Source organism: Silurus meridionalis, chromosome 6 (assembly GCF_014805685.1).
Source record: "Silurus meridionalis isolate SWU-2019-XX chromosome 6, ASM1480568v1, whole genome shotgun sequence".
NCBI lineage: Eukaryota > Metazoa > Chordata > Actinopteri > Siluriformes > Siluridae > Silurus > Silurus meridionalis.
This window is the reverse complement of record NC_060889.1, coordinates 10,981,299-11,000,461: the sequence shown is the minus strand read 5'-3', so window position 1 is coordinate 11,000,461 and position 19,163 is coordinate 10,981,299. Positions and strand designations below refer to the sequence as shown.

At 36.6% G+C, this 19,163-nt stretch overlaps 2 protein-coding genes across 2 annotated transcripts; one reads left to right on the top strand and one right to left on the bottom strand.

Annotated features, from left to right (window-relative positions):
* The first annotated feature begins 1,464 nt into the window (after positions 1–1,464).
* Positions 1,465–8,135, top strand: enosf1 (enolase superfamily member 1). The gene is made up of 15 exons (XM_046852393.1): positions 1,465–1,626; positions 1,823–1,925; positions 2,946–3,061; positions 3,131–3,217; positions 3,441–3,467; positions 3,601–3,673; positions 3,760–3,798; positions 4,488–4,570; positions 4,669–4,791; positions 6,090–6,224; positions 6,349–6,390; positions 6,470–6,599; positions 6,687–6,786; positions 7,567–7,648; positions 7,871–8,135. The coding sequence occupies exons 1-15, from the start codon at positions 1,486–1,488 to the stop codon at positions 7,976–7,978; spliced, it is 1,389 nt and encodes a 462-aa protein (XP_046708349.1). The 5' UTR covers positions 1,465–1,485; the 3' UTR covers positions 7,979–8,135.
* Positions 8,136–8,256: 121 nt separating this feature from the next.
* Positions 8,257–15,035, bottom strand: tyms (thymidylate synthetase). The gene is made up of 7 exons (XM_046852394.1): positions 14,752–15,035; positions 13,507–13,580; positions 11,131–11,305; positions 9,954–10,055; positions 9,173–9,348; positions 8,664–8,735; positions 8,257–8,554 (listed from the first exon to the last, which is right to left on the bottom strand). Exons 1-7 carry the CDS (start codon positions 14,963–14,965, stop codon positions 8,417–8,419), a joined length of 951 nt encoding a protein of 316 aa, XP_046708350.1. The 5' UTR covers positions 14,966–15,035; the 3' UTR covers positions 8,257–8,416.
* Between the last annotated feature and the right edge of the window lie 4,128 nt (positions 15,036–19,163).

Sequence of the window (19,163 nt, the reverse complement as noted above, 5' to 3'; positions counted from 1 at the left end):
TATTGGAATTTTACATGGCAAATGCAGACAAAAGGGTGATACAAAGAGTAAAATATCTTGGTGTGCTCATACTAAATATAAGCAATATAATCACTCTAAGAATTCTGCTGGTCCAATCAAATTAGTTGACTAAGAAAAATTAATAAATTAATTAACAGGTAAATTAATGCCTGTTGATATATTTATTCCAGCCTTTGATTTATATTTTATTATGTGGTAAAAAAAGGTTTAGTTCAGCACAATAATGCCTTCTTGCATATATTAGTGTTTTTCCTGCGCTGACACAATTATTTCAACAAATTTGAAATGTGTACATACATACATAGATGCATACATACGTACATACGTACATACATACACACGTTCATACATACATACATACATACATTCATACATACATACATTCATACACACATACATACATACATACATACACAAACACATACATACATACATACATACATACATACATACATACATACATACATACACACACACATACATACATACATTCATACATACATTCATACATACATACATTTATACACACATACATACATACATACATACATACATACATACATACATACATACATATACATACATACATATTTTTCAAAAACATTAAAAAACTCTATTAATACCAATACAAACCATCAGCTCTTAAGCATTAAAACTATACCCAATGGTTTCAATTACATTGTTGGATTGTATACATTAATAATTCATTTTTTGATTATCAAAAAACCTTGCAAAAACATTGCTGTCTAGTAAATGCAAACATGCCATCTAATAGTTGCCAAATATACACATGGTTTCCAGCATAGCAAAACATAGCATCTATATAAAATAACAAATTACTAGAGACCCACAAGGACCAGTAGAGTTTTCATTAACTCCAATTAAAACCAATAAAATAATCATTTAGCAGGGATGTGCTAAAAAATGGAGGAAACATCTTATACAGGTATGATTCAAAAAACATGCAATAGAGAATCTGGACATGTCAGATTTGATTGGGGACATGCTATATCTAATGGATACCATTAAGGACCAATAGAACACCAACTTGAAAATCACATATCTACTGCAAATCTCATATCTACAACACGGGTAGAGCCCATTAGGGCATCATATCATTGAACATTCCAAGTATGTATTTTTTTCTTTCGGGAAACCATTTATTATGACTTTTAATGGTTAACAGATGATGGTTTGTAATAGTTGTTTTAGTGGAAACCATTAGAATTTCTGTGATCTAACGTTATTTTCAGCAGGAATCATCATTGTTTCACTGTTGTTGTAGTTTAGTGTGAAGTACATTGTGTTTTTCTTGTTTTGAATCCAGTGATGAGTTGATAGCAGGCAAAACTGCTGAGTTAAGAGTTTTACAAAGGGAGAAAGCTCAACAATATAGTCATGTGCATCCATCCAGTGTTCCAGACGTCTAAAGTCCAGCCAATCATCGCCCAGAAGGGGCGGGATATGAGCTCCAAGTTCACCTGGTTCCCCAAAGGAGTTCAAACTGAAACGACGTTGAAAATGTTGCAAGCAAAAATCACAAAGGTGACAGTAAGTGACGTGAGATTCCCCACGTCTCTGGAGCAGCATGGGTCAGACGCTATGGTGCGTATATAACCACAACCGTGTGTCACGTTTGCAGGTTTTACACGACATAACTACTTAACCACTTCTGCTAAACATTGAGAGATGCATTAATATACACGTGGTTTTTTTCGAGTTGAGATCGGTTTCCCACTGTTTCCAATACACTGATAATCTTTTGGACTGGTTATGCTTTGTGTCATGTGACCCTCTTCAGCACACCGACCCGGACTACTCTACAGCTTATGTAGTCCTCGATACAGATACTAGTCTGAAAGGATTTGGTTTGACCTTCACGGTGGGAAGAGGCACTGAAATCGGTGAGCTTTAGCAATATTATACCTGCCTTTATTGTATTTATTAAAGCTTGGGATATTGTGGAAAACAGCTTCCTGCTTCCTGTTTCTGTAGCTTTTGGTTTGGGCTGTTAGAAGGCGCCCCCACGTGGTAGCAAAAAGCATATAAAATATTTTGGATTATACTGTAGGCAACTCATGTCAAATAAAAATATATATGTATGTACATACACCGACTAGGCATAACATTATGACATAAAGACCGGTGACTGAATAACACTGAATCATGGGATATATTAGGCAGCGAGTGAACATTTCGTCCTCAAAGTTAATGTGTTCGAGGCAGGAAAAATGGGCAAGCGTAAGTATTTGAGCGAGTTTGACCATGGACAAATAGACGAAGCTGCAGCTCTTGTCAGGTGTCTTCATGTCTGCAGTGCTCAGTATCTATCAAAAGTGATCCAAGGAAGGAACAGTGGTGAACCGGAGACATGGTCATGGGTGGCCGAGACTCACTGATGCACGTGAAGAGCTCCTGTATCTCAAAAACTCTGAAGAATTTAATGCTGTATGTAATGTCCAACGACTCGGGACTCTTTTTTGCAACCAACACAATATGAGGCAGGTGGTCATAATGTTATGCCTGATCAGTGTTAGTGTGTGATCCCTGCTGGAAGAAAACACCATTAGAAACCATCATAGAACTTCCTGTGGTTTTGGGACCATTTGGGACCATTACAGTTTCCATTCATATCAGTACAATGCCTATTGTAACCAGTAAAACCATTTTTCATGAACCTGTTTATGATTATGGTGGGAGCACACCACAAATGAGATGCCAGTTCATTGCAGGCCACCATACACACCTTTCATGTTTGGGAGGTTGAAAGTAATTAGAGAGCATGGGGAGAATGTGCATAAAAATTACTCATAATTTAAGCTCTAAATGTAAATGTCACAAACATTAAACATGGATAATGTTTGTTACTCCGAATTCATGTGAACATCATATATTATTATGTATATTCTCATGTCTCTGTGTAGTTGTGTGTGCAGTAGAGACCTTGTCAACTGTGGTGGTTGGAAAAACACTGGAGGAGATTGTGAGTGACTTTAGAGGATTCTACAGACTCCTGGCAAATGATGGACAGATGAGATGGGTAAGTAGCCGAGCATGTGAGTTCAAGTTTAAAGTCCGACCCACCGATACTGACTTTACTTTGTGCCAGATTGGTCCAGAGAAGGGAGTCATTCAGCTGGCAACGGCCGCCATCCTCAATGCTGTCTGGGATATGTGGGCACGTGCAGAGGGAAAGGTAAACAATTTCAGTTCATGCATCATTTTCTTTTTTTTTTTAAATACATTTTTATCTACTGCAGTTTTATGCCAGAATGATACCATGACGTTTTTTTGTAATCTTTCTTTAAGATCATTGAGACAATTACATTTATCTTAATATAAGTTTAAATATCTGTAACCTCTAGATTTTTTTCTAGATTTTATGTTACATACACATAATGGTTTTTTTTTTTATACAGCCCCTTTGGAAGCTCCTCGTGGACATGGTAAGATCATATGACACTCTAACTTCGGTATCTAGTATATACATCAAAAAGTGTGCCTTGTTTGTTTGACTGTATTAGATACTGTGACAAGGTCAAGAGGGATTTGATTGGGAGTATGTGTGTGTTTTCACAGGACCCACGACAGCTCATCCGCTGTATAGATTTCACTTACATCACTGATGCGCTCACCGAGCAGGAAGCATTAGGTGAGGTCATTATTATTAAATGATATTTACCCAGAACATTTTTGGCTTATAAAGCTTTCTCTCTCTCTCTATCTATCTGGAAATAGATATCCTGGAAAAAGCCAACAAGGGAAAGCAGCAGAGAGGTAGGAATCTCTTGTTCTGAGGTTTGGATCTCACAGATATTTAGTGGATGCTGGTTATCACATACACGCGTAATTTGATAGAAACAAACATGGCGTCAGATTGTGTTTCAATCCTTTACCACCTACCTGGAGCTCCCATTTATATTGAAATTGTAGGCATTGCAAGCATTAGGTTCACATTTGCAATGTAAAACATAATATTTTAAAGGTTTTATGACTAAGATGAAAAGATCATTGTAACCTGAGATGAAAATATAGCTGACCTATGATTTTATTTTTTGGTTGTCAGACTAGTTGTTGCAAAATGGTTCAGCTATTTCAATATGTTTGTCATGTTTTTAGAGTGAAATGGACTGCAGCATTTTTTGGGCATTGTTTCTTCAGTCAATTTAATGCTCCAGTGTTGTACAGAATCGTGCTTGTTTAAATAAAGAGATTCCTTGCATGAGCAGCCAACGAGATGAACATATTTTAGTGTACACAATTATTATCGGCACATTTTCCAATTATTGTTTTGCCTGGAATATCTTATCACCTAGTATGAAGTGTGGATAGTGGCTTAAACTGTGTGTGCACTCAATCGGGATTAAGCAGTCACAAAGCGAGGTCTTTGCCATGCAGACCATACCATACAACCATATCAGCAAGTTACATTAATAATGACATGATGACACCTTTGATCCTTGTAGAGGACCAGATGCTGAAGGAAGGCTATCCAGCCTACACCACATCTTGTGCCTGGCTAGGATATTCAGACGAACAGCTCACCCAGGTGTGTGTTTTGATCATGCACTAATGAGAGATGCTGCAGGATAAAAAATGCAAGGATGCATATGTAGACAGGTTAATTAACACTGTGTATGTGTGTAGCTGTGTTCTACTGCACTAGGCGAAGGATGGACCAGGTTTAAAGTGAAAGTAGGGGCCGACTTGCAGGATGACATTCGCAGATGCAAGCTCATTCGGAACATGATCGGCCCAGAAAATCTGCTGGTAATTTCCAACATTCTAAACTAGATATTATTATTATTGTATTTTAATATGTCATTTATATTGCATACTTTGTGTATTGTAATTCATATCGTATAATCTTCAGGTTTTCCACAAAAAAAATGTATTAGCCATTTAGAAGTGGCCAAATCTTCGTTCAGACTGCACCAGCATCTGCTCAAATATCCACTTTGGTGTTTTATTATAGTAATAATGCAGGGATTTGCATGTGCTTTCAGTGCTATAGAAGTAAAAGAAATAAATGGGGGGATTTTCTTGTGAATTAGAAACATCAGATTCCTATGCTAAATTTGCAGAAGCATTAGACTTGGCTAAAGGCTCCCTGGTGGTCTAGTGGTTAGGATGCGGTGCTCTCACCGCTGCGGCCCGGGTTCGATCCCCAGTCAGGGAACCAACCCCAGCCACTTTCAGTGCCGGTCCTAAGACCGGATAAATTGTGGAGGGTTGCGTTAGGAAGGGCATCCAGCGTAAAAACATGTGCCAAATCAACCGTGCGGAGGATCCGCTGTGGCGACCCCTAACGGGAGAAGCCGAAATAAAGTTTATTAACATTGGCTAAAGGTTTTTAATTAGATGCACGTAATTATTAAGACAGAATGTTAAATAAATAGAATTTTCATGCAACATGATGGGAAAGGTAAAAAAAAAAATTTCTTCTTAGGAAAAGAAAACCATGAATAGAGCACATCTTTGAACCTCAATTCTTCAATTCTTTAAAACAGGGATGTTTTGCTTGTCAGTGTAACAGAGTTGAAACATTTTTTGTTTCATTCATTATGTAATACTATATATAAAACTAATGTCCAAGACGAGATACTGACGCCTTTTCTTAGCTGAGTTTGGATCGCTTTATCCCGTAAACGGCGTTGGTCTATCCATTTCTGCAAAAAGAAATGAAAAATGCAGTCTTCACAAGTCAGGGTTTCAACTAAGTATGTGTGATCACTTGAAAAATAGTTGAATTCAAACGAAACGTGATATTTTCTTAGTGTTGTTTTTATAAAATCTAGACGTATTTGTCGTGATTAAATCCCCAATGCAAATAGCTTCAGTGTATAGCAGAAACAAAGGAACTGGCCTTGCTTTTTCACTGGATTCAGAAGAGTGTACGTGTGATATGATTCAGCATTCACAATCATTTACTCATTTATAAGAAGTCAGATTATATGGTTTGTTCAGCTTGACAAAAAAAACTTCTCCTGCACCTACAAGACCTATATCTCTAAAAAAGATCCTGAAATTTGAAACAGTTCAGTGACTTGTGTCCTTACTATTGTTAGATGATTGACGCCAACCAACGATGGGATGTCAGTGAGGCCATTTCTTGGGTAAGCAGGCTAGCAGAGTTCCGTCCACTGTGGATTGAAGAACCCACCTCTCCGGATGACATCCTTGGGCATGCTGCCATCTCAAAGGTAATCAATAAGTGTCAGCATGTGTGGGAATAGCAATGAGAAAGTGTCATTTATCGATTCGAACCCTATTCTTTATATAGCCTCAGATCTACAGAGAGTTATCAATGATATATCTGTGTTTCAGGCTCTTGCACCTTTGGGTATTGGAGTTGCCACTGGAGAACAGGTTGGTGTGTTTGATTCAATGCTTGTACTTTGTGTGAGAGGTTGAATGTGTGAGTAACTGTGTATTATTTTTGTGATAGTGCCATAACAGGGTGATGTTTAAGCAGTTCCTGCAAGCGTCTGCGCTGCAGTTTGTTCAGATCGACAGCTGTAGGGTGGGCAGCGTCAACGAAAACCTCGCCATCATGTTAATGGCTGCCAAGTTTAAAGGTGAGATCTCTTTTTAATGTTTTGGATTGTTTGCTTGTTTGAGCTTTTAATAAATCCACAGGGTTTTGTGTGAATTTTTTTTTCCAGTTCCGGTGTGTCCTCATGCTGGCGGAGTGGGTCTTTGCGAGCTTGTCCAGCATCTCATTCTGTTTGACTATATTTCAGTGTCCGCCAGCTTGGACAACAGGTGAGCAGATGAGTAGATAAATGATGTAAACGTATAGACCTTTATGTGGGTGTAAGATACGCAGAGTGCATACCACGCAATTAAAAATTGTGCAGTTTTCATATAAAATTAGGCTACTATTTAGTTCTTTTTAATTGGAGGTTAGTGTACATTTGATTAATTGGGTAGACTGGAAGCTACTTTAACATACCTTAACTATAGTTGTTAGAATGTATTGATTTAATGTATATCAGTAGAAACGGGACATTGTAGAAATCATATTTATGTTTAATCACCACATTATCTGTGTAAAGCTGCTTTGAGACAATGTTCATTGTTAAAAGCGCTATACAAATAAAATGAATTGAATTGAATTGAATTGAAATCCTAATGGCAACAAAAACATTTAGATTTGTGGCCAGGTCGGTCATTAGTTTGTCAAATTACCGCCAAATTAAGTCATAATGAAGGAGATAAAAGTTCAGGTGTTGAATTTGCATTTGGTTGCCATTCAAAAAAAATCAAGTAGTGGTCAAATCTTAAAAAACGCGGAATACTTTACAGAACTTTAGGCCTGGAAGACCATACAACTGAAATAGATGCTTCAAAATGACCCGAAATTGTTTGTCCTAATATTTATGGACCAGAATGTAATATTGAACATTTACTGTGCACTCTAGTAGTAAACCCAGAGTATTTGGGAAATATCAGTTTAAACTGAAACATACACCACCATTAATAAACCTATTATACTGTAGTGTGGGGTTCGGTTTTTCATTCGCTTCCTGTTCTGTACCAAAGGATGTGCGAATATGTGGACCATCTTCACGAGCATTTCCAAAGTCCTACCGTAATCAGAAACGCACACTACATTCCTCCTAAGGTGAGTCAAGTTTACACACTATAAAACAGAAGGCTTGTGACAGTTCATCCACTTCATGTTTGCAAAAGCATCTTTAAAATTGTTCTGCACAACAGATGGACATTCATTTGTGATTAGCAAAACGCATGTGTGATTCAGATTTAAATGGGTAGTTCACCGATTTTACTCAGAGGTTTTTAACATTCTAATCGAGTTTCTTATGGCTGCTTTGGGTCCTATTAGGATCCTGGATTCTCCTGTGAGATTTTGGAGGCATCAGTGCAGAAATATCAGTTTCCTCGTGGAGAGGTGTGGAGATGCATTCTGGGGGCAGATACACCAATATTCTGAGGAACTCCCTGCTGATTAAACAAAAAAATAATAATCTTTTCTTGAAATCAACAATGAAAGGTTGGGATGGGATTTATACTTTCTGTTGATTATGTGACCATTGCAAAAACATGTGCAATTAAATCTTGCAAAGGATTTCAATAAAAAATAAAAATTATTTTCTACTTATAAATCAGTGACACTATAAACTGCAATCGAATCCTGTTTACTCTGCCTGTTTCACACTTTCATACTGAAGCATTAAATTCAGTGATATTAAAATGAAAATGGTACACTTATGAGTTTTAGGAGTGTTTATTTGAAATTTTACATTAAAACCATTCACCAAATATTTTACATGAACACAAATATATACACATCTTCAAAACAATAGGACGAGTCAAACAGAAAATTAGACATACAAAGGAATGTGTGTTTACATGGACCCAGAGGCTATGTTCAAACTGCCATCTGCATCTTGATTGTGGGGTATGGATCATAGCCACATATCTCAAAATCCTCAGCTCTGAAATCATCGACACGTTCCACGTTGCGAAGAATCTTCAGTTTGGGGAAAGGACGTGGTTCCCTTTGAAGCTATTGAGGTGGAAGGGGAAAAAAAAAACAATAAAAACTAATTCACATGCTGGTTGTGCACACATTATATGTAATTATATTCACATACTAAATATAATATCCACCTCACCTGCACTTTTAGAGGCTCAATGTGGTTCAGGTAGATGTGGGCATCACCAAGAGTGTGTACAAAATCACCAGGCTGAATAGGATCAGGGAAAGATAATAAAAACAATGCATAATACACACTAGAGGAACAGCAATGAGGCAGTATTTATTAGTCTACAACAGTGGAATCAATGAAGATGGTGCAGTTTAACCTGCACAAATGAGCAACTGAACCAACTGAAAGGATTCAGACTTAACATGAGAGTAACACAATAGCCTGAAATAAAACTCCTAAAATATTTGACATTTTTTGTATAGTTTATAACCAACCATAATTCTTTTAGTAAGAATTATGGCTTCCTTGACGGTTTGAATAATGGTTATTGTTATACGTTGACAGAACTCATCAATAATCAGTAAAAGTTCTGTTTTCAAAAGTAAAACTAAAATGCTAATCATTGGGCTTTTATTAAATACTCAGATATAATCTTTAAGGACATCTTTTACTGTATAATTAGTGTGTGTTAATACCTTGAGTCCTGTGATATGGGCGATCATGTACGTAAGTAGGGCATAGCTGGCAATGTTGAAGGGGACACCCAGTCCGATGTCTCCTGAACGTTGGTATAACTGACATGACAGCTCACCATCTGAGACGTAAAACTGGCACAAAGCATGACAGGGTGGAAGAGCCATCAAGGGCAGATCTGAAAAGAGGAACAGAAATCACTTTTTTTTTTGTTTTTTGAATGTTGAAATGAAATGTTGACTGGCCTTCAAAATATGAACTCCAGCATTCTTTAAATCGCTGTGTAGAAAACTCGTATGTGAAAAGAATAAATGCTGCCTTTGATACAGGATGTGTTCTTGAAAATATATGACTTTGCTCTTATGGAAAGTTGAATCAAAGCAAGTTTCCCTGCATTAAAGAATTCAAAGCACTCCATGTGCAGACAAGTCTTATGTCACAGAGCTACTGTGAAAATGGTTGTCTAGTAGTGAGAAAGAAAATGCAGTGTATACTGCCTAGAGAGCAACTTAATAAACGTCTGCATATACATATATTTTTTTTAATCCACCAAGGTCTTAAGGCAAAAAAAAAAAAAAAGTACCTAGGTTGCTTGGGTTGAACGATGTATTTATTGAAAACATGCTGAACCACTTCTTCCATACAAAATTTTCTTTGGATTTTAGAATCTCCACCAAGATCCCATAAAGCAAACGCACAGGTTGAACAGGTTGAATTTTGTTAATGACTTCATAGGAACTTATATACCACACATGAGATACTATATAGGCTCAAAATCTGTACCTTTAGGATTCCAAGCACACATGATGATTCTCCTGTCCTCAGGATTGGATTTGATGGTGTCGATGACTTTCTGCAACTGGTCAACACCTTGCCCAGAGTAATCTGGAAACATGAGTCAGACTTAGTATTGACTACAACATAAGTAGAAGTTAAAGTACTTCCTGTTTTACACTCCGATTAATCACTTTTTATTCAGTTCTAGGACTTTTATCAAATCAAGATGTTATGCCTATATGTTGGCATCACCAAAACAAATCAGTAAATAATCTTCCCAACAAATGTTAATACATTTAATATTTATTTATCTGCTGAAATCACTATACAACTGCAAAGATATATTCGGCCCTTTCTATCCCAAATAATGCATGATCCAAATATTGTATGTATTTACAGATAAAATACAATATGATCATGTTTTTTTCCACTTGTGAACTAATTATTTCTCTGGCCATACTTGTGCTTAAGTCAGTTCAAGTGATTGATACTGTAGACGTTTTTTACACCCACCAGGCATAACATTATAACATTATGACAAGTGAACATTTTTTCCTCAAAGTTGCTAACAACCAAACATGTTTTCTGGAAAGGGATTTTGGAGGAGTTATTGTGGTTCATAAAGGTAAGTGGTTATTTCTTGATTTTTTGAAATATGACAAAGTTATGAGTAATATTAATATGCATTTTTGTTGGCATTCTCTAGATTAATCTTTTACAGTGGATTTTTTTCCACAAATATGTGAATAATGTGAATTTTCACAAAGATGTGATAAAAGCAGGAAAAATGGGCAATCGTAAGGATTTGAGTTTGACAAGGGCCAAATTGTGATGTCTAGATGACTGGGTCAGAGTATCTCCAAAACTGCAGCTCTTGGGGGATGTTACTGGTCTGTAGTGGTCTGTATCTATAAAAAGTGGTCCAAGGAAGGAACAGTAATGAACCAACAGGGTCATGGAAGGCCAAAGCTCCCTGAGGCAGGTGGTTTAGCGAAGGCTGGTCCATGTGGTCTGATCCAAAAGATGAGCTCCTGTAGCTCAAATCGCTGAGGAAGTTAATGCTGTTAATACTCGATGAGTCAGGACTGTTTTTGCAGCAAAAGGGGGCCCAACACAATATTAAGCAGGTGGTCATAATGTTATGCCTGTTCTAAAATACTTTTATTATAGACAGCATACCCACCTGTATGCATGTCTTTGTACTCTGCTCCAAAGTGTCTCCACTGAAAGCCGTACACAGGGCCCAAGTCTCCTTCCTCACGCTCGGTGAATCCATTCTTGTCCAGAAACTCCCTTGAGCCGTTTGCATCCCAAATCTTCACACCTTTCTCTGAAAGCTCTTTTGCATTTGTCGACCCCTACAAGAAAGATCTGTGTCAGATTGCTGCCATCTATTGGTAACTCATGCATGTAGATGTTAACATTGCATTTTTCAAGTTAACCAGTTTGATTAGCGCATGCTATTCAAGCACCATTTCAGCCGTTCATGCAGAATGAACCTATAGAAAAACCAAACAATAGCAGCTGAGTGTTTGCTTTGTGGGTTTGTTAATATTAGGCTAAAGCTCATACCTTCTTTTAGAAAATATTACAGACAATGAACTGGCAACTGTCATCTAATGCAAAAGTAGGACTAAATTGACTTCATTTTTCGTATTCTCTAAGCCCAAATGTGTGTTTAATGGTTAAATTGGTATAGTTAATTTTTTTTTTTTTTACACCTCACCACCATTTCCAGCCATGTACAAAAGTTCCAACCTCAAAACCTATGATGGATCATGAAGACTTCCTATGCAAACTAAAATCACCATTTGCAAATACCTTTTGCCATCATTGCTAAGTGCACTCAGACAAAAAATAATACAAATGTGCAACTATAAGAATGTGAACAGGTATTAGATTCTGGAACAATCTTGAAGGATATTCAAGTTAAATACTAATAATAAAAACTTGTACTCATACACTGGCTTTGAATTTTTTTTTTTTTTATAATATTTTATAATTTTTCATATTATCAATGCAGTAGACAAAAAGTCTACAGACCCTTATGAAAGTGTAGGTTTTTCAAATAAAAAAGACAAACATAAATGTCAGACTTGTTACATATTTAATGCAATATTTCAACAAACAAAACTACAGGGAAAAAATATATGTAATAATTGGGGACATTTTAAATAAATAAAAAAAAAAAACCTGATTGCATAAGTCTGAAGACACCTTCTAACTAATGCTCAAGTCATTGTGAAAAAGTCTTTATTAACTTCACACATCTAGACTGTGGAATTTATCTCATGTTCCTTTGCAAAAAAATAAAAAATAAAATAAAACAAAAAGGTTCTTTTAAACTGCCAAATTTTGGGTTGGTGGGGTTTAAGGTGTGGGCCCTTGCTGGGCCTTTCCAAGATTATCCTTTTGTCATTTGCCATTGTCTTTGTTTATTTTGTGTGCTTTGGTTCCTTGCCATGTTGAAATGTGAAATCCCTCTTTATTTGCAGGTTTGTGCCAAAATATCTTGGTATTTGGAACTATTCATTTTCCCATCTATCTTGGCAAGTGCCCTTGGCCAGCTAAGGAGAAGCAGCCTCAAAGCATGATGCTTCACTGTCGGTATAGTGTTCCTTGGATGATGTTCCTTTAATGATCAAACATTCCTTTTAGGATGATCAACCATTGTTTTATTAGACCAATACACATTTTGAATTAATCTATTGGCCTTGCTCAGACAGGCTTCTCTTAGTCATCTCATCAACGTCAGAGGGTCCTGTGGTGCCAAATTTTCTCTATTTATTGATGATCTTTTGACAGTATTCCATGGTACATTTAGTGCCTTTGATATTAATTTATATCTTATATATTATACCTTTCAACAATTTAATCTCGCAGTTTATTTGACAGCTCTTTGTGGCCCATGGCTCTTAGTAGAATTGCCCGAACATTTAAGCAAACACTACAGCAGTAGACTTTTATCTGGTTTCAAATCAGAATCACTTTAATTGATAGCAGATGTATGCTATTTACCTACAGTCCTGATTTTCCAGATTTGCAACCAGAGTGTTGTATTTTTTTTTGTATTTGAAATATTTTAAATTATTAGATATTACTTTTATTTTTCAGCTGAATTTTTTTCATTGGTAGATCAAAATAAAGAAGTAATAAGTCTGACATGTGGTTATTAACCAACATATGTCTTTATATATTTAAAAAAATGCAATTAAATAAGGGTGTGTAGACTTTTATATCCTCTGTAAAATAAAGAAGAAATATTGACTATTGCACCAGAGTTTGAAAAGTACACAACATTTCTATTAGACTTTCCTTTAATTAACTTCACTTGCAATGCATGAATATGTAGATATTTTTTGCATTCTTTATATAATTCATAAAAGGATTGAGAAAAAAAAACCAAACCTAATCATTTGTAAATGGAACAAATTTTAATCTAGAGATAAAAAAAATTAATCCAACTGAACACATTACAAAAATGCATTATTACTCATAACATATTTCTAATATTTATGCTAATATGACCAAAAAAACACCGCAAGAAATAACCACTTACCTTTATGAACCACAATAACTCCTCCAAAATCCCTTTCCAGAAAACACGTTTGGTTGTTAGCAAAGGAAACTGATCTAAATAATTGAAAAATTGATAAAACAAACAAACAAAAGTTTTATGGTTTAAACATCTAAGAAAGCTCAAACATAATGAAAAGTATGCATTTGGAGGTCATAATATTGGCTCACAATGTCAGGAATAATAGTATGAATGTTAACAGTAATGTTTAGCATGTGCAATAACATGCATAACACTATTATACAAATTATATAATTTAATCATTAATTGAATTGAACTTGAAATTGAATGACATGCAGTACAAGTCAAAGGTTTGGACATGCCTTCTCCTCTTAGTGGCCTTTCCCCACTATTCAAACTATGAAAGAACACCTATAAAATTACATAATAAACTAAAATGTGTTAAACAACCCAGAATATGTCTTATACTTTAGATTATAGCTACATTTTTCTTTGACAACAGCTTGGCATACTCAGCATTCTCTCATCAGATTCACAAATTATATTTACATAGATTTACATAGATTTGCATAGATTTGCATAGATTTGCATCATTTGCATAATGCAGTCACAAGGTCTATATTCAGATGAGATGGTTTGGGATGGACTAGAGAGTGAATGAAAAGCACTCAACAACCTCTGGGAACGCCTCAAGATTGTAGTAAAACCATTCCAGGTGGCGACCTCATGTGGCTGGTTGAGAAAATGCAAGTGTGCAAAGTTGTCATCAAGGCAAAAGCTGGCTACTTTGATGAAACAAAAATATAAAACATCTTCTGAGTTATTCATCTTTTGACTACATAATTCTATACATGTTCTTTCATAGTTTGGATGTCTTTACTGTTATTGTATAGTGTAAAAAATCTTTTTAGATAAGAAAAACCAATAAAGGAGAAGATTTGTCCAAATGTTTGACTGGCATTGTGTAATTCAAATGTAAGTCCCCATAATTCAGAATCAGAAGTGTTTTATTTATAGATGCAAAGAAAACATCAGAAATTTGCATATATAAAAAAAGAAATTATATATAAAATAGAAGTACAAATAAAATTTAAAAAAGGTATTCTATCCTATGGCCCAGTGGTTGAGTCCCAGTCTAAATATAGTAGGTGATGTGCAGATTGTGGGTCGTTAGTGAAGAAATGCTGCTTCCTGCTGGGACTTTGAGAGTGAATTAGTATGCATAATGTAATAAAGTGTAAGAGATATAAAGTGAACATGCCCCACCTCTCAGGCTGTATCTGGCCTGTAACCCGAACACAGACACCACTCCGGTTCCGGTACGATCTCCCCTTTTCACTCCATTCTGCAGAATGTATTGAATCTGGTTCAGATAGCCACGTTCATCACAGAACAGAGAGAATGGAGATGGATCTGCTGGAACCTTCTCCCCTGCTGGGGTGCACTTTCCACTTGGGAACATCTCACTCGTGGCCGGCATTATTATTCCTGAGCAAAAGATCCAGTTGCTGTTGAACTGCTTGAATTTAATACTCGCGGGTTTTTTGTTTTTTCGGAGGTGACGTAATGATAACATCATCCAATAAGATTACTGCTTTCGTTGTACGTGTCAAGCGGTTCGCGGGAAGCCTTCTGATTGGCCTGCTGGGAATCACGTGATGAGTCAACTTCCGAATTATAATAGGAATAGTAAAAATAAGCTAACTAAAAGTAATAAATTATATTCTAAATTAAAAAGAACACTCTATATATATAATATATGGCATTGGGCATTAGAGAAGTGGAAAATTGTCTTTTGATCTGATGAGTCGAAATTGAAGATTAGATCTTTAAACAGACTTTTCCTTTGCAGTGACATGCCATACCATCTAGTTTACACTTACTGGGACCATCATTTGTTTTCCAACAGGAGAACGACCCTAAACACACCTATAGGTTATGTAACAGACTTTTTTTTTTTCAAGAAAAGTAGTGCTACATCAGATGACCCGGCCTCCACTAAATCCAGTTGAGATGTTATGGGATGAATTGGACTGCAGAGTGAAGGCAAAGTTGGAAAACCATTGTAGGTGGCGCCCTCATGTGGCTGACTGAGAGAATGCAATAGTGTGTAAAGCTGTCCAAAAAAAAAAAAGAAAAGTGGCTACTTTGATGAACCAAAAATATAAAACATATTCTAATAAAAATATAAAAATAGAGTTTTTCACATTATTTTTAGTACATCATTTCATACAGAGTCTGAATGTCTTCTTTATTAATTGTACAATGTGAAAAAAAAAAAAGAAAAAGAAAATCCACTGAAGAATTATTTTCTTTAAACTCCAATCTGATAAGCTACTGTGCCAAGGAGCTCTAATAAACGTTACTTGGACAAATACTGGTCAATTATGATTCTAAAACATGGGTGGATCCACTACGTTAAACCTCAATCGGACCAGCAATCACATATTATTTTAACATAATGCAGACATGTGTGATATGAACATTAACTGAAGCTTTTTTTAAGGATTACTAGACAGTGTGTGTATGTAATATCAGCCTCAACTAGCATTACATTGTTTTTGTAATGCATTCACAGCTCAAATCCTAAATGTTTTTGTGAAAGACAGAGGTGCTAAACAATCAGTATTATGCAAAGCTTAGTCACATCAACCTACACCTTATAATGCAAAAAACAAAAAAACAAAAAAAAAAACAAATGTACATCACCTTCAATCATTAGCCACTCCTAATGAACATATTCAGCATCCAATTGCAAAGCAATGGTGAACAAATGTTTTTCTATCAGAGAATGGATAAGTGTAATGCAGCTAAGATAAAACCATGTAGCAATGTAGCTAAGGTAAAATCATGTGGTTTATTAAGGCACTTGTGTCCAAATAATGTGAACACCTGACCGATGATGCCCTTATGTGCTTATCGAGCTTCTCATTCTAGATTTAGTCCCTTTTTGTTGATGTAGTAATCTTCACACTTCTAAGAAAGCCTTCTTCTAGTGGCTGTGGGCATTTGCATTATTTACCCACCAGAGAATTAGCAAGATCTGGCACTGATGTAGGTTGAGAAAACCTGGCATGTCTCGGGATGGCACCTGCACACAACTACACACCGCATACAATACAATTCTCTTCGAATACACTCTCTTTGGTCGTAATTCTGTCCAAGATTTTGTGATTTCCTGTTACTGACCTACGCCCATTCTGACTCTGAGTTTGCCCTGTCTCATTTTGGTCCGTGTTTACCTCACTGTATTATACTTGTAAAATATATGTACATATTTGTTGTTTTGTTCACCGGTAGTAGGGATGTGGCTGCCATTTCTTTTGGGTGTGAGTTTGTTCCCTGTTTTTGGTGAGGGAGATAGGGAAGTGTTTGGTCTTTCTTTTGGGTTTTATTTGTAGGTAGTTAGTATTTGTATAAAGTGCTTTTTGGTTTATTATTTTGGCCTTGGTCCACCCTGAAGTCTGTCCCTTTGCTGTCTTGTACATCAATATACCTTCTGTTTTACGATACCCCTGTGTTTGTGTTTCCATTCCCCCATCACACTTTTAGCAAATACACTTCCATCCAGGGGCGTAGCCATCATTTCAAAAGTAAGGGGGACGAAATGTGTAGTGTTACCAGTTTTTGACATGTCCCCCGCGTCCCCCGCGTCATCTACGCCCCTGCTTCCATCCACCTATATATACCCCTTGCCTTCAATCACACTGTGCGCCCCAACCCTAGACTGGGACGTAACGGCACTCTAGCTCTTCCCATTGCCGTCCAATGTAGTTAAGGTCAGGACTTTGTGCAGGAAACTTAATTTCACAATAAACTGCCAAAAATGTCTTCATGCACAGTGGCATATTATGCTGGACCATATTTGAACTACTTAATTTCAGTGCATGGAAAATGTAATGCTATAGCATATGAAGACATTCTAGATAATTGTGCGATTCCAACTTGTAACATTTTGGGGAAGAATCACATTTGGCTGTGATGCCCAGATGCCAATATAATGTAACTGGTAAACAAAACACCCTTTTTGAAAGTGCACTATAGCGGTCGATTATATGATGCTAATCAAATGAGCACATAAAATAACAATAATGTGCAAATAATTGTCATTTTTGAAGAGCTTATTCATGTTAACAGAACTGGGTGTGCATGCCTGCGACCTGAATGAAATCCTGCTGAAATTTGTTGACTTTGTAAACCGAGACTCCATATTGCACTCTACAGCCAAAAGGGTTGAAAGCCCCCTGATCAGGACCAGCAGGGAGTTTTCTATGAAGGCATTGAAGTCTAACATCAATGATCATTCTTAAAACAGCATGTTTGGCAAATCATCTGCAGTTAGTTGTTTGCAGATCTAGAAATTAACCTGCACTGTTGCAGGGTATGAGTACCTGTGTATGCAAGAAAGTGTCTATGTGTGTGTATGTGTCAAGGTAACTGGGTACACCATGGATTACTTGGATTTCCGCACTCTAAAATGCGCATTTCCTATTACTTTCAGGATGTTTGGCCTTCGTTCAGGCGCACTAACTGAAAGCTTTGAAATGTATCTTAATGGTTTGCAGATGTTTGACCTGAGGTTGAAGCTCCACTGGGGTTTGGTAATGTAATCCCGAGCCACGCCAAACAACTATATCACCAAATCCCTTCAACCTTCGCGCACTTGGCAGCTTCATGGGTCACATGGTCCATCCAGTATGGCGTAAGTGTGGTGCGAGGAATTGCACGGCCGTGTTGCCAGAGCATGTTTTTACAAAAGAGTACTGATACCTCACATATGGTTTCTGTATATACATGGTTTTAAGAACAAATTAAAGGTAAACAAATTTAGTGCATGTGACTATTTATAGTTATTCTGAATGAAAGCAATTAGCTTCTATAACATTGTAAACTATTGTAAGTGTTATAGTTCTCGTATAATATACACTATATGGCCAAAATCGTGTACATAGCACCTGAGCCTCAGCTATTGTCATATTATTCTTCCCCAAACTGCTGGAATCTTGAAAGCACACATCTAAAATGTCTTTGTATGATGTACTTTTTACAATTTTCCTTCACTGGAACTGAGCAGCCCAAATCTGTTTCATTCTGACAATTTCTGTCAGGATCTTTAGGATCCTGTTAGGTTTCCAGTTTATTTTTTGTTTGTTTTTTTGTATTTGCTGTCCTTGTGTTTCCCTGTCATTTTGCCTCTGTGTCCCTCTTTATTCTCCTATTGTTTCCACCTGAGTCCTGTTAGCCCTGTGTGTATTCAAGACTATGTTTACATTAATCTGGACAAATTTGAAAACAGCGTCTAAAAAACGCTCCACGTTCACACTTTCGTCCACACTGAAATGTCTGAAAAAAGCTTACATCCGTGTACGGCGCATGCGCAAATCGTACAACGGTCCGATCGGCATCATTTCCACCTTCGAGTTCATGATCAAATTGAGTTCAAGTTCTAATTTATTTCTATAGCGCTTTTCACAATGGACATTGTCTCACAGCTTTACAGAATTTTAAGTATTAAGGTGAATGATGTGTGTTTTCCCTGATGAGCAGTTTTGTTACGTCGAGGTAACGAGAAAAATTTTGTTTTAGCGAGAGAAAACAAGAAACAAAACAATATTTTAACGCATAGTTGTTTAGGATTTCCGTATAAAACAAGGGGTTTGAATGACATTCAGGATTTT